This window comes from Apodemus sylvaticus, chromosome 21 (genome assembly GCF_947179515.1).
Source record: "Apodemus sylvaticus chromosome 21, mApoSyl1.1, whole genome shotgun sequence".
NCBI lineage: Eukaryota > Metazoa > Chordata > Mammalia > Rodentia > Muridae > Apodemus > Apodemus sylvaticus.
In genome coordinates, this window is record NC_067492.1 from 6,783,361 (window position 1) to 6,798,544 (window position 15,184).

General features: G+C 55.6%; 1 protein-coding gene across 6 annotated transcripts in view; it reads left to right on the forward strand.

Moving 5' to 3' along the window:
* Positions 1-15,184, forward strand: part of Cbfa2t3 (CBFA2/RUNX1 partner transcriptional co-repressor 3) — a 69,999-nt gene that overhangs the window by 51,356 nt on the left and 3,459 nt on the right. For 3 of the 6 annotated variants that reach the window (XM_052167248.1, XM_052167249.1, XM_052167252.1), the window contains exons 3-10: positions 1,534-1,611; positions 5,571-5,812; positions 6,051-6,140; positions 9,940-10,121; positions 10,589-10,818; positions 13,248-13,333; positions 13,990-14,188; positions 14,700-14,768. In XM_052167248.1, coding sequence (XP_052023208.1) covers positions 1,534-1,611; positions 5,571-5,812; positions 6,051-6,140; positions 9,940-10,121; positions 10,589-10,818; positions 13,248-13,333; positions 13,990-14,188; positions 14,700-14,768 — 1,176 coding nt within the window. The remainder of the gene's footprint in view (positions 1-1,533; positions 1,612-5,570; positions 5,813-6,050; positions 6,141-9,939; positions 10,122-10,588; positions 10,819-13,247; positions 13,334-13,989; positions 14,189-14,699; positions 14,769-15,184) is intronic. The other 3 variants (XM_052167250.1, XM_052167251.1, XM_052167247.1) reach the window with 1 other exon arrangement.

The following is a 15,184-nucleotide window of genomic DNA, read 5'->3' on the forward strand; positions in this document are numbered from 1 at the left end:
CTAGCCCTGCTTCTAGCTGGGAGTCTATCCTTAGCAGCCTGATGCCCTCAGAGAGAACAACTGGTCCTGCCAGGTCTTGGGTCTGCTGCTGGCCATGCTCCTCCAGGCCGAAGATCCCTGTGCCTGTTCTCCCAGTGCTCCTCCCTTACCGATGTGTGCTCCTGGCATCGTCACCCTCCCCCGCCCCGAGTATCCTTCCCTCTGGGCTGAAGAACAGGTAGACTGGCTGCTGGGCAGCCTCGGAGCTCATCCGGTGGGTGAAAGGGGACTCTGTGGGACTGTGCCGATGTCACCAGCCAGTGTGTTAACCTAGAAACAAGATGGGTGCGTAGGAGCTGCTGTGCCCCCTCCCACCCATGAGGCCATGACATACTTCCTCAGACAAGGGTCCTCCAGATGTTTGGAGGCCCCAAGCAGGAAGCAAGAACAGAGCAGCTGACAGACTGATCTCGGACTACGAGCTGTCACCTATTCCCCCAGCCTGCTTCACACACACACACACACACACACATACACACCCGTGGACCAGCTCCTATCCCGAAAGCTAGCCTGGACACCAGATGTTCCTGGTTAGGAGTGAGGGTGGGGTCAGCTGGAGCCTCCGAGCCTTTGATTTCATGAGGCCTGTGAACAGATGTGACAGTGGTCAGAGCATGTGCAACTGGTTCATGCGGAGGGCTTGTGCCCCTCCTGCCCCTCAGTCCCACCCTGGGGGTCTCAGCTCTGTCTGCAGAGCACAAGGCTTTCTTTTTTCTCTAAGCAGACACTTCCAGTCTGGGGGGGCTTCAGATTACTGGGGCTAGTTGGTGCATAAATGTGAAGCCCAGGCCTCCCGGGGTCACCTCAGGTTCATTCCTAATCCACATGGTTAACCACACACACACACACACACACACCCCTGCACCTGGCCGGTGGCAGCCCTGGTAAAACCTCTGCAGTCGGCTGCAGATTCCTGCCCAGCGCTCCAAGCCAAATGGAGAGACTGACCTTGAACCTACTTGAGGGCTGTGGTTTTCCTGGCCCAGTGACCACCCTGGGCACAGATTTGGTCTGTGGCTGGGGAGATAGGCAGGAGGCTGAGTGTGGAGACTTGAGACAATACAAGAAGCACTGACCCAGCCTACACTCCTCTCAGGCAGGGAGCCTGTAGGTGCCTTGAGCTCCCATCTGCCCTTGCAAGTTTCTGAGACAGGGGACTCGCTACTCCTAGAACTACTGTGTGGGTCCACTGACAATCCCACCTCATATAATAGACCTCAATCTCTGTCACTGAAAACAGCCTGGGCCCTCAGATCCCTCAAGGACAGTGCTGAGCGGGTAACCGAGCGCTCTCTGGGAAGACAGCTCTTAAGACTGAAAGGGTCCTGCTGACAGATACCCAGTGCAACCCATTTTACAGAGAAAACTGAGGCCCAGAGGAGTGGACCGGCCCCCAGTGGCAACAGTGCAGTCTCTAGGACTGTCACTAAACAGCAGAGGGGACAGCCACTGCGGCGCCCTCCTGACAGCCTGTTCTTCTTATTTTGCTTACAGATGGTGAGGATGGACCTGCGACGTCTCTACCCCACGGCCGTTTCCACGGCTGCTTAAAGTGGTCCATGGTCTGTCTCTGTAAGTAAAATAACAAGAACTGTGGGCTTCAAGGCGGCCGCCTGGGCCCTTCTCGGGCCTCTACACTCCTATTGTTGGATCTCCAGCCTCCTTAAAGATGAGAGGCCCAGGGGCTTAGGGCTAGAGACTGAGACCCTCAGACATGGTGCTGGAACCGTGGGGTCTTTGCATGTGAATGCCCACTGAGCTTTATCCCCCTACAGCCAGATAAGCTGACTGGAGCAGATGCCAGAGCTGTGGGGGGACAAGTCACACCCCACTGTTACAAGGGCCCTAGCTCCAACTGTTGGTAGGGTAGCTAATGACCGGCGGGGATGGTTGCCCTGCCTTAATTTCCCCACCTGTAAGGTGATGCTACCACAGTATGGAGCACTGAGGGTGATTCGTGCTCCATGCTGACAAAGCTGTGGCTCATGTGTCTGAACCATGCCGCGTGCTCTGGGCATATTGGTCACTAGTGGACGATTCCACCAAAGCCTGAGGCGACATTCAGAATGCTTGTCACCCCAGCAGCAGCAGCAGCAGCAGCAGCAGCAGCAGCAGCCTTGACTGGGCCAATTAGTTGCATGTCCCAGGCATGTATGGCTGCCATGTAACTTCTGGGCACTAAGAATGAGGAAGAGCTTACATGTGTGGGCTGTGTTCTCTGTTGTCCCTCTTGCTGCCATCTTTCCGTGCCTTGCTTGGCCACACGCTAGAGCCTGGCACACAGCCTGATTGGCCATCAACTGTTGGCCGATACTTGCTGTGGTGATAATGGTGTTCCCCATGTCAAGGAGAAAGGATGGAAGAGCTGTTAACGGGGTCCGTGTGCCCCTGGCTAACTCCCACCCAAGCGTCAAGGCTGGGGGAGTTATGGGGGTGCTAGTGTGTGCCCCCAAACATCAGCCGAGGACACGTGTGCTGTCTAACTTAGTAACACACCTGTTGTGGTAATGAAAACACTTGTGCCGGGGACTATTTTTGGCGTCTCTTTAGCTGCTGAGACTGCCCGGCAGCCGCGGGAGGGAAGACAGGCAGTAAAGCGAACGGGCCACGGGGGACCCAGGCGCTCAGAGCAAGGCTGGTAAGCGGGCCTCAGGGAGGACAGGACCAGGCCAGGCTGGGTCTGGTGGGTGGCACGGACTAGACCATGTATCCATCGGCGTGTCTTAGAAACTACTGGAAGGCCCAGAGTCCTGCTGATAGAACCTTTGGTCTTAAGACACAAGTCCACAGCTATTAGTGAGGTCTCCGTGGCAACAAGCCATCTCCTGGCCTGACTGAGGTGACGGAAAGTGACTGTCATTAGTGTTGACTGGGGCGTGTGTGTCGACTGTCAGAGCTCACCAGGAAGATGAAAGTCCACCCAGTGTGGTCCTCTGGACATGGTCTTAGAGAGGCTAGGAGTCCAAAGCTGTTAGAATGCCACCATCACTGACCACCCCAGAGCAAGATGGGTGCTCCCACACGTGGTGCTTATGCCTACCTGCTTCTACTAGCATACAGGCATTCTGGAGCTGACTGTGCGTCCTAGGCCCTGGAAAAGGCTCTTGAGATCATTTGGGGGGAGACAATTGGGAAGGCTTCTGTTTCCATGTATACCCCACCCCGGCACCAGGAAGGAGGAGCTACTTAGAACCGTAGGCAGAGGGTAGCCATGGCTGGTGACAACATAAAACCACCAGGTAGCCTGTGAGCCTGCATGTCTCTCCCCACATGCTTTGAAACGTGTGTTCCTCAGAAGCAGCTGTCAAGGGGTGCCTCACATAACCCCCAACATGTAGAGTCTGGCAGGGTTGTAACCTCACGAGGGCCAGCTTGCAGGTAAGCTGGTGGCATGCACACAGGCTCCGTAAGCCGTGGGTCGGGAAACAGGCCAGGCTGCTGCTCTGGTCCTGGAGCTCACCTCAGAACTTCAGAATGGCTTGGCACCGCTGGCAGACAGAGGAACCAATGCCAGGCCTAGGTCTGACCGACATTGTCTTGTCTGTACAGGCCTTGCTCCCCAAACCCTCAAAGGTTTATGATATGGGGGTGTCTCAGGGACCTGTGAGAGCATAACCCTTGTAGCAGGTGACTGTCAGACTAGAGGTGAGGACAGAATGGGGAGGAGGGTGTTCCCCTAGGGGATTATACTGGCAGCCACGCCCACACCACAACAGAGCATCTCTTGGCTTGGTCTTGTCTTAACTTGTGTGGAAGGTGGGGGTCTGCCCTCAGATCAGACAGTTGGGGGCCACCAGCTGGCTCTACCCATGAGCTGCTTACCCCAGATGGTCCCCCCACATGTTTGTGTGGAGCCACTAGCCCTGGCCCCAAGGTGGCTTATCTGAGCTAGAGCCTCAGGCAGTATCTGGACAAGATGAAGGCAGTCACTGCACTAAGTTAGCGGGAGAAGGTTGTATGGGGCCCACAGGAGAGACTGAAACCACAAGACTGACCGAGTTGGGTTAGGCTCCCCGATCCTGTGGCGCGAGCAGAGGTATAACAGGATCCTGTCAGAGCCACGGCAGCCACAGAGATCTGAGGGCCAGGAAGGGGGACTCAGGTCAAGCCCTACCTTATTGTCCAGGCCGAGCCCTTAAACTCCCAGTGCTTGAATCTAGATGTGTAGTCTGGAATGACTTGCAGAGGAAGCCATTGCCTGTGGCAAGCAATTAACCCAGGGGAATTCAGCTGAGTCTCTATCCTGGGCAAGCCTGGGGGATCTTAAGTGTAAAAGGGGGATCCCTCTCTCCCTGGTACTTCTGTCCCCACCAGGCTAGCCTCGCCACAGGTGGCATGAGACAGCTGGAGCTTTGAGGATTGTGACCTTATGGGCACCCAGAGCTACATTTCTCAGCCCAGACAAGATATTCTGGCTTCTGCACTCTCTGCCAAGGCAGGAGATGGTGGTGTATCCTTGAGGTCAGGGACATAGGACACAAACAAAGCCACAGTTGAGTGAGCTGGAGGTGTATGAACATGTCTCTATGCCTAGAGGTAGCATTTGTAACCTACATTCCCTGACCTGTCTGCAGACCCTGCTAATCATAGTTGGGGCCCACTGCCACAACTTTTAACCTTTGTCACTCGGGACTGAGAGTCAAGGACTCAGTGGCAGCCCCTGGCCTTGGCCCTGGGACACTGAGCCAATGGCGGGTCTATCCAGTCAGCCAGAGCTCAGTGACTTGCTGCAGCTATCCTGTAGCATGCTTATCAGCTGTCTCTTTGGTCACTTGATCGTCCTCAGCATGAACTAGCCCCTGGACACAGCCTCCTGTGTCACAATCCCCTGGAGAACCCAACCAGCTCTTCCAGGGGGGGGTCTCAGTCTCTGCCTGATGTTGAGTCCCATCAGCTCACACATTTGATCTACTTGCTGGCAATGGTGTGGCTCAGGGTTAGCAAGACTCAGGGTCCTCAGGGTTGGGGAGACTCTGGGCACATCACCTGGAGTTGGGAAAGAGATTGTATAGAAGGTGTTGCTTAGGGGTGTTGGAGCAGGGGCAGAGTTGCTAGCCTGCTCTTGGGGGGCATGGGAGTGATTTCTCATTTCCCACACCATGGGTGGAGACGCCCCGTGCTTGTTCATGGCGGAAACCTGAGCCAGTCTGGGAGGATGAGCCGGGCATCTGCTGCATGTGGAGTATCTAGAATATCGGCTGGCGTGAAGGTCAGGCTCAGGGTAGCCCCCAGGGACAGCATAAGCCAGCCCCACACATGTCTGTCTCTGCAGCCACTTCCAGCGTGTGAGCCCTATCACGCCCTCCTGGCTGGGGTACCTGAGGTGAAGGGAGTCACCTCCCCAGTATCTGTTTGCATATCTGTATAAGAGCACAGAATGGTTGTAGGGACAGAATGGCAGCTGTGCTGATCTGGACGCCACCATCATTGTCACTGTCATATGGGTCACTGGCATTGCCACCAGGTGTACTTATAACCACCGAGTGCAACTGTTATGCCTGTGCGCACGCTCACTCAGCGCTCTCCCACAGTGATGAACGGCAGCAGTCACTCACCCACGGCCATCCACGGTGCCCCATCTACACCCAATGGCTTCAGCAACGGCCCAGCCACCTCATCCACCGCCTCGCTGTCCACACAGCACCTGCCCCCGGCCTGCGGGGCACGACAGCTCAGCAAGCTCAAACGCTTCCTCACCACCCTGCAGCAGTTCGGCAGCGACATCTCGCCCGAGATCGGGGAGCGCGTGCGCACGCTGGTGCTGGGGCTGGTGGTGAGTCTACAAGCCATCGGGCACCCGTGTTCCCATGACAGCCTCTGTCACAGGCTCTTTCCCATGACAGCCTCTGTCGCAGGCTCTGTCGTGATGGCCACGACAACCCCATCATGCTCTACCCAGCCCTCAAGCCAGACCTGGAACCCCGTGTGGGTGGGGCATCCGGGTTGGTACATGGGAACCTTTAGATGGGGCGTGGAACTCAAATCTGACAATCTCAACCGTCTCTTTGCAGAACTCAACTCTGACGATCGAAGAGTTTCATTCTAAGCTCCAGGAAGCCACCAACTTTCCACTGAGGCCGTTTGTCATCCCCTTTCTGAAGGTAAACAGAGGCAGCACCCTACAGGCAGCAGGGATGGTGTATACAAAGGTCCTGGGAAAGGGGGAAAGCTACTTTCAAATGGAATCCAGTAAGGGGAACAGGTACGCAGAGGGTGAAGAACGTGGTGGACAGGCAGGGAAGTGGCTGGACAGCGGGGTGACGGAAGATGCTATGCCAAACTCAGAGCCCAGACTCAGAGACCGGGGACTCACAGACGCTGGTGACGCTGCACTAGGTCCCTTTGACCCTCTTTTGACCACAACCGCTGAGCAAGGCAGATTCCTCACCCAAGCCCAAACCCTCAGGACAGGGAGCCATGTTTGTTTGTGGGGATTGGGTAGGTGTTTGGTTGGCTGGGTTTTGCGGGCTTTTTCAGTTGTTTGGTTTTTTTCAGCGCCGAGGTGTGAGCATAGTCTCGTCCATGCTAGGCAAGCATCCTGCTGCTGAGCCAGGGCTCTGTTCCTTTTGAATTTTGAGGCAGGGTCTTGCTAAGTTTCCTGGACTGGCCTTGAACTCTATCCTCCTGCCTCAGCATCCAGTAGTTGGGATTGCAGGTGTGCACTACTAGGCTCAGTAAGAAGCTGTCAATCTGGTCGTCTGTGAACCAGCGACGCTCGGGAATGAGCCAGGTCCTCACTGGGCCCGTGACTCACAGAAGCTCTTTTACTCTGAGGGGAGAGAGGGCGGCGTGCTTCCAAATGTGTTTGCCCGTGTCATCGCTTTCCACTTAGACCTCTCAGGAGGATGACAACTTGCCCACCACTTAGGGCACCCACCTCCACTGACACCGGAGCCCGGGGTCATTCTTGCCATGCGCCTGTGCTCCACTTTAGGCTCCGCTCCTCCGTACTTGGCCCCTGAGGCTAGAGTCCTCCGTTCACACAGACCAGCTCCACACTAAGTTTTTAAATTGCCATCTTAGACCAAGAATGGATTATAAAGCTCCCTGCACAGATGCCCCTTGACCCCAGGAGGGGGAGGCACAGCCCTGACTCTGTCAAGTTAATAGGCAGGAAAACCGAAGCTTTCACTTTCCCGGCTGGTAGAGACCCAAGGCCGCGGTCAAGCTTGCGTCCCCACAACAGTCACAGTACATGCCCTACCAGCCTCATCCCCTATGGCACCTCACAGGGGGACCCCACATGACATCCATATCCACTCCCCTCCTCCCTCCCACGCACACCTTGCTGGGCTCACACTGGAGTTAGTGACAACAGAAAAGCCTTGGGTACCAGCACGTAGAGCCACCTGGCAGTGCTTTGGTGTGCATTGGAGGCCCCATTCTCCTCGCCCTCCGCGTACGGCTGACTCTGCTGCTGCCTGTCTTTGGGATGCCATACGCCTGCTTACTCTGTCTGAGCCAATGTTTGCAAGAGATGCCCCGCAGCACTAGCTGCCCCGCCTGCGTCTGGAATATCCCAGCTTCCTTTTCCCATGGTCCCTACCTCAGCTCCCTTCCTGCCTAACCTAGCACAGGATCACCTAAAGTAAGCACTAGGTGGGCCACCTTGCCAAGCACTGCTGTCTCAAGGGACCTCCGCCATTTCATTTCTCTATGCCCGCGTTGGTGGTGTGGGGGCCAGCCCATGTCATAGCTCACCCAGGACCTCTGCATCTCATTGTTAGGGACACTGGGGGGTACTTCTGTCTTCACGATATGGAGCTCCTGGGGTGGAAAGGCAGAAAGAGTCAAAGGTCAAACCTAAAAATACAAGATTGCAGCCAGTACTTCTAACCTTGTTGCCAAGACACCAGCCAGAGTCCACTGTGTCCTGTCAAAGAGGCATGGCTGCTTTGCCAGGGTAGGTGCCCAGCCCCAAAACACAAGCCAGAGGAAGAAAGGCTCGGGCAGCTCCAGATGCCTCCCTGCCCTCACTGGGTGGGGTCCCCTCTTGGCAGGGCAGAGAGCCCCACAGCACCTTCCCAAATAGTTATGGCCCTCCTGCTTCTACAGAACTTCTCGTGGCTTCCTCTGGAGATCGCTGGGCACGGAGTGGCTACACAGAGCCTGGCTCCAATGGCGGGGCCCTTTTGGGTCCTTTCCTAAGCAAGATGAAACTGTCAGCCCCACAGGTGATAGGGCCACACTGCATCAATTCACGTGGAGTTCACCAGAGCCTGTCACACCAGGGCTTCTAGAGCTCTGGTCTGCCAACGAGTCAAGAGAGCTTGCGTGACCTTCCCAAGACCACACAACTCCTCGGTAGCCCAGCCAGGGTGAGGTGACCCAATCTCATTCAACAGCCTGTGGTGGAGAGGCTCTGTAGAGCAAAGGGAAGCGACACAAAAACTCAGGGCTTAGCTGTCACCTCGGTGGTTCTAGGTGCATTCTACACATCTTTCACCAGAGTCCCATTCAGGACAAAGATGGTTTAGGTTTTTTTTTTTTTTTCCTACGCATCAAAATCTCCATGCCAAGTGAAGTTGGGGGCCAGACACCCTGTGACCAGCTTGGTGTGACCTCTAAATGATGCCCGGGACTTATGAAAAAGAATGGGGGCTTGTTCTTTCTGGGAAGGAAGTAGTCCTGTACTCCCAGCCAAGGGCTACCGTGTACCTGGACTGTATGGTGGGGCTACCTGATCCTGTGTCCCCTCCACTCTGCCCCACACTCGTCTCCACATAGCTGGACAGTGGAGCTTCACAGAAGCCACCCTACCCGAGGCTCCAGCTCCCAGCTGGCCCCAGCTGGCCAGGACCCCAGATGTTCCCCCACCCGAACAGCAACCAGATGGTGCTTATGCCCAGCCCCCGCCCCAACATGCTGGCCAAGCAGAGGGTGGGGGACTGGTGAGGGAGGAGACTCCGGACTACCGAGACCTCCCAGGACCTCATCCCAGCTCATGCTTCTGACGTGGTCGGCAGATGGTGGGCTGGCCCCCGTTCAGCTATCCAAACAGAAAAACAGGCCTGGCAGCCATACCGCTCAACAAAAACGCATCAGCTGCCTGATGGGCCGCGTAGATGCGCCAACCGAGGCTGAGGAGGTGGAGGCTGGGGAAGGCTGTGCTGGCAGCTTTGAAACGCATGGGAAAGTTTTAGATTGTGTTTATTTACAAATACTTAGAACTGCTGGCTCTCCAGAGAGCCTGCCACTGGGCCCCTGTCCAGCATGCTGAGGGCCAGCCTGTCCCTCTACCCACAGCAGCTCTGGAAAGGCTGACCACAAGCGGTGCATGCCTGAAGACCCTTACCCAGCACTAGGGAGATGGAGTCTGTGAGCTCGGGTGGCTTCGTCTGCAGATGGAGAATCTAGTTATGATGTCATGGCTGAGGCTTGGGTTCATGAAGGTCATATTCCTTATGTGCTGATGTCCCAAGTTCCAGCTGTGACCTTTGTTTAGGGCTGAGACTGGAAAGTGGGAGGCAGTAGGGAGAGGAGCTGGGCCTGTGGGGCTTCTGGACGGTGCATTTTGGGAGCTAGAGCAGAGACCCTGTAGCAGCATAGCACCTCGTTTACATCCCTATCTCCCCCTCCCCCCCCAGGTTGCCTGCCCCCTCTGAACTTTGCCTTCTTTCTCCACACCAAGGATGATACGATGCTTGCTTACATGGGGTACTAGTAGGGAGTGTTGGCTGCAGACAGTAACTCAGGAGGTAGCAGCGTCCCTACATTGCTGTGTGCCCAGCGGAGCTCAGGCCTGTCAGTTCCCACTGTGCCATTGGAAGGAAAACCCTAAGGGGACCCAGAGCAGCCCTGAGTCACACACAAGCAGCTCTGGGCTGTCTGCTCCAAACTGGCGCTGTGGGTTTGCACCCCAGTTGATAGCTGCGCCTAAAGCCCCTGTCCTGCCCACAGGCTAATCTACCGCTGCTGCAGAGAGAGCTCCTGCACTGTGCCCGCCTGGCCAAGCAGACGCCCGCCCAGTACCTGGCCCAGCATGAACAGCTGCTGCTGGACGCCAGCACCACATCCCCTGTCGACTCGTCCGAGCTCCTGCTGGAAGTCAATGAGAATGGCAAAAGGCGGACACCTGACAGGTACCAGCCTCTCACACACCCACAGGACAGGGAGGTGACCCAAGGAGGCCCTGGGTTCCACAGCATCTACTGCTCAATTAGCTATGGACCTCTGGGGTCCCTGGAGGACAGCAGCTCCGGGAGGGGACTAGAACTCATCAGAATTCACTTTTCTCTGTGCTGTTTGTAAACCCTGAGTGACCTGGAGCCTAAGTCCTACGGTGGCTGGGCTGGACTAGAGCTCTTGACTGGCCACAGAGATCCTGGTCCTACCATTACACCACAGTGGGGACCACACCTAGCCCTGGGTGTCTCCCTCTAGCCATTCTTCACCAGGAGCCCCAGAGGAGGTCAGAGTGGGGGGACCAGAACCCAATGGGGCTCCTCTGAGTTTCTGCCTCCGTCCTGTCTGTCTCTCCTCACCTCCATTATTGTCCTCTATCCAAGACTGGGGCTGATGTCCATTGGCCACCTATTTTCTTGGTCAGGACCAAAGAGAATGGGTCAGACCGGGACCCCCTGCACCCCGACCACCTCAGTAAGCGGTCCTGCACCCTGAGCCCTGCCCAGCGCTGCAGCCCCAGCAATGGGCTGCCTCACCCTACGCCACCCCCGCCCCCGCACTATCGCCTGGAGGACATGGCCATGGCCCACCACTTCCGGGACTCCTACCGACATCCTGAGCCCCGAGAGCTACGGGAACGCCATCGGCCCCTCGGTAAGCAGTGTGAGTGTACCGTCAACCACTCGAGGTCTGAACACGGCGTACGAGCCTGTGTGTCTGTGAGCCTACGCCCATGTAGACGCCTGCATGTGCTTGTGTTGGAGAGAGTCTGCATGTACTTATTGAGGGGTCCAGTCAGCACCTGCTTGTACCTGTGCTCCAGTGGAAGACGCTGAAGCTGTCAGCACTGCCTTAGCTGTCCAGTAAGGAAATGGGTATAAGGAGCTAGCAGCTGCCCCAGCGCCTATGTAGCCTGACTTGCCCCTCCTCACACACTGAATAGCACTTCAGCAGAGGACCCTAATCCTAGGGTCACCCTCTTGCCCTGGGCAGCCCGAGGCCAGAGTGGCTGAGGGTAAGACTACCAACACGACTGCCTTCCTTTCCTTGAATTCAGAAGTGACCCTCAAGTGGGCCACGTGACCTCTCTGTGCCTCTGTTTCTTCCTTTATCAGAACAGGGATTCTGTGAGGAGGGGGTATTGATAGAGCACCTGGCACACACTCTATGCTAAGGCCAGGCCACTGGTGGCAAGGGCCACAGATAACACAGAACACATGCCGATGATCTTGCACGCTGTCATTTCCCAGTCTGTACCCACACCTCAAAGGAAACCGAGGTCCAAGGAGTATGTGTCTGGCAGCCATGGATGGGCACTGCAACACCTGCGTAACTCCCAAACTCCATCTGTAGAAACCCAGAGATGGCCACCCCTGCCATGCCCTGGTGTGATGGAACATAATGTTAGAAATGACCATCCATGGGCTGGAGAGATGGTTCAGTGGTTAAGAACTCTGACTGCTCTTCCAGAGGTCCTGAGTTCAATTCCCAGCAACCACATGGTAGCTCACAACCATCTGTAATGGGATCCGATGCCCTCTTCTGGTGTGTCTGAAGACAGCTACAGTGTACTTGTCATATATATAAAATAAATAAAATTCTTTTAAAAAAAGAAAGTAAAGAAAAAATGACATCCAGGGTCACTCAGAATGCCAATAGGGTCCCAGAGCAGGGTCAGAAGAGGCCTTTCCCCACCCCCACACCTTGGAAGCTTCCAGGGCCTGGTCCTAGGCAGCAGGTGACGGCGTCTGGCTCAACGCAGCCGGGTCAGGCAGGTGCTAATTCCCACCCGCTTCTGCTAATGCAAAAATAAACGCCAGCTGTCGTACAGATCTCAGCCTCTATTTTAGTTTGGGCGTTGGCACAGGCCCCTCGTGGGCAGCCAGAGAGGGTGCTGGATGACGGCTGTGGCCACTCCCTGCCCTTCTGCAAACCCAGGGAGGCATTTCAGGTTAGGGTAGTAGGAAGACCTACCTCAGGCGCTGAGACCTGAGAGGCTTTGCCTCCAGAAAGTCTGGATTGGTGCCAGGTCACCTGCACAGCCTCAGTGATGACACTGGGAGCATCTGACACTGCAGGAAAACCAAGACAGGGCCATAATGTCCCTCATGCCCCAGCCAGTGACAACCCACACCCACCGCACCCCATTTGGTCATTCCCGAGGTTACAGATCCAGACTGGCCTTACACCCAACACCGACCTCCTCCGCCACTTTCTGCCTGGTAACTATGGACAGACATGACCCTTCACCTGCCTCAGTTTCCTTGTCTGTCTGTCATATGGGGAAAAGGACCTTCCCTGCAAGGTCAAGGCTGAGAGAAGGGAACAGCACTGCTTGGGCATACCCCACAAGGTTATTGGGTCAGCTTGGGGCATTTCTTTCTAACTGCTTATTATGCAAGAACTAGGCAGGATTGGGAAACTGAGGCAGGGAATGGCAAGATAAGGGCCCCAGCATCCCTTGGAGAATGAGCCATCCTGGATCACTGCTTTGATCCCAAGATCATACTTGGGGCTGGCAAACACCCAGGTCAGAGTTCAGCCTGGGACACTGAGGTAGACACAACCTCCATCTTTCTCCATGGAGCTGACAGTCTGGGAGTGGAGGTCGTAGAATAAACAGGGAGATCTTGTACCTAGAGGCCAGAGACACACATGGCCTGAGGAATTCCAAAGACTGCAGCTGTGGAGGGGCCCTGTGGCCTGGACTTTGCGGAATGCATAGGAGTGCAGATATCTAAGAGGAAGTCATAAACACTCAGAAGTCGAGCAGCTGCACAGAGGCCCTGAGGTTTCTAGGCCGTGATAAGAGAGACCTTTAAAGTGAGTTCCTCTAGAGCTGTCTATCAGAAATGGGCAAAGCGTGGGGAGCTGGGTTAGAACTTTTGTGGGAGGCAGTGAGTCACTGAGGCAGAACCGGGGTGACCTGGTTTTAACCCATTCCCGACCCCCTGGTGTAGGAAGTAGGAGGCTCCTAGGAGTAGAGGGTAGGGGGCGTGAGAGCCAAGTCAGGGCTTGGTTATGGGCAAGGCTGGGACTTGGCATCTGCACGGGGGCCTAACTGTGTGTCGCCCCTTCTGCAGCTATACCTGGGTCTCGACAGGAAGAAGTGATTGACCACAGGCTCACAGAACGTGAGTGGGCGGATGAGTGGAAGCACCTCAACAGCGTGAGTGCCCGGGTGGGGTTGCCAGGCCCTTGTGACTGCAGGAATGTCTGCACTGCTCTGGAGCCTAAGGCTGGGGGGGGACCCACACTGAGTTTGGGCTCCTCTGGGTTCAGCGTCTCCTGGTAGGACCTACCTGCATGCCTACTGGCTGCCCGCCCTTTTATGTGAGGCCTATCTACTGCTGGCCTCTCAGGATGCTGCCAAAGAGTAAAGACAGGGAGACTAAGCCACACACTCCGGCTCTTCCTCCTCTACTGCTTCCTGCTCAGACACGTGCAGAGCAGAGCCCCAGTGATGTAGGACATCTCTGTGGTGGGCGCCTGAGGCCCCGGCCAGGGCAGCTGGATCATGTCTTAATGTTCCCAGGAGCCCCCATTCCTCTGGCCCCCATGCACCTTTCTGTTCGCAAGGCAGACTGAGAGTTTTGAAGGAAACACCCTGAACCCCTACCCTGCATCCAAAGAAGCTCCCATTCGAGTCGGGTGCCCACAGGCACTGGGAGCCCATTCCACTGTTTGTGAGGAGCCAAGGTAGCTTTCTGTGCCCCGCCTTCAGGGACGATGAGCTGGCTCCCTGACCAGCCCTTCATATTGGATGGCCACATCTGGCCACAACCCTGGTTCCAACGTACTGAAGGCCCTGCCACCTGCCTGCAGCTCCTGAACTGCATCATGGACATGGTGGAGAAAACACGGCGGTCCCTCACCGTCCTGCGCCGGTGCCAGGAGGCAGACCGTGAGGAACTCAACCACTGGATCCGGTGCTACAGTGACTCCGAGGACGGGAAGAAGGGCCCCACCCCTATCTCTGCCCGGTCCCTCAACAGCTGCAGTGGCCCTGAGGGGTCTCAGCTAGGTGTGTACTGAGGAAGACCATGGGGACCTGAAGTGAGAGCTTGTAGCCCTTCTCAGTCTGTGGGATGCCACCAGTTCCCCAGAAAGGTAGCCAACACTCAGTCCTTACTTAAACAGAGAGCCGCACTTGGAAAGGGGGTCCTTTCCCATGACATAAAGATGTGCCTGGCTTGCTAGCAGGCCTGAACCTCCCAGATTCTAGTAGGTACAGGCCAAGCTTAGGAAGAGGCACGTAAGGGCTTCTATTTACCCATCCATCACAGCGGTGACCACAAAGATGAGAGGGAGGGTCCAGGACACGCCCAGATCCCACCTGAAGCCATGTTCACTGTCTATAAAGTATGCCACTCGATCCCCCCACTCTCCTAGTGGCATGTGAAGCCCACTTTCCCAAGAGGAACATTACTTCTTACCTTCAAACGCTGGCCAAACTGGAAGGGAACCCGGTGTGGAAGAAGGTAAGTGATGACCACACCTTGTGTATGACACTGTACCCCGCCGCCTTATTTCAGATGTTCACCGGGACTTCACGCCCAGGACCCTGTCTGGCTATATGCCTGAAGAGATCTGGAGAAAAGCTGGTGAGTAAGGACAGACCCTGGGGACAGCCGTGAGAGGTGGCTGCGACTCAGATGGTCTCCACACACAGCAAGTTTGAGATTTAAACATTGGGCCACACACAGGGGTATATAAAAAATGCGCATGGGTGCACATACACACACACACACACACACACACACAGAGAGAGAGAGAGAGAGAGAGAGAGAGAGAGAGAGAGAGAGAATATGAATTAGGTATTTATATGTGTTTACAGTCAGGGTTCACATAGTATATGTTTTTTTAAAAACATTTTTTTTTATTTATATGTGTACTCTTTAGCTGTCTTCAGACACTCCAGAAGAGGGTATCAGATCCCATTATACACGATTGTGAGCCACCACATAGTTGCTGGGAATTGAACTCAGGTCCTCCAGAAGAGCAGTCAGTGCTCTTGACC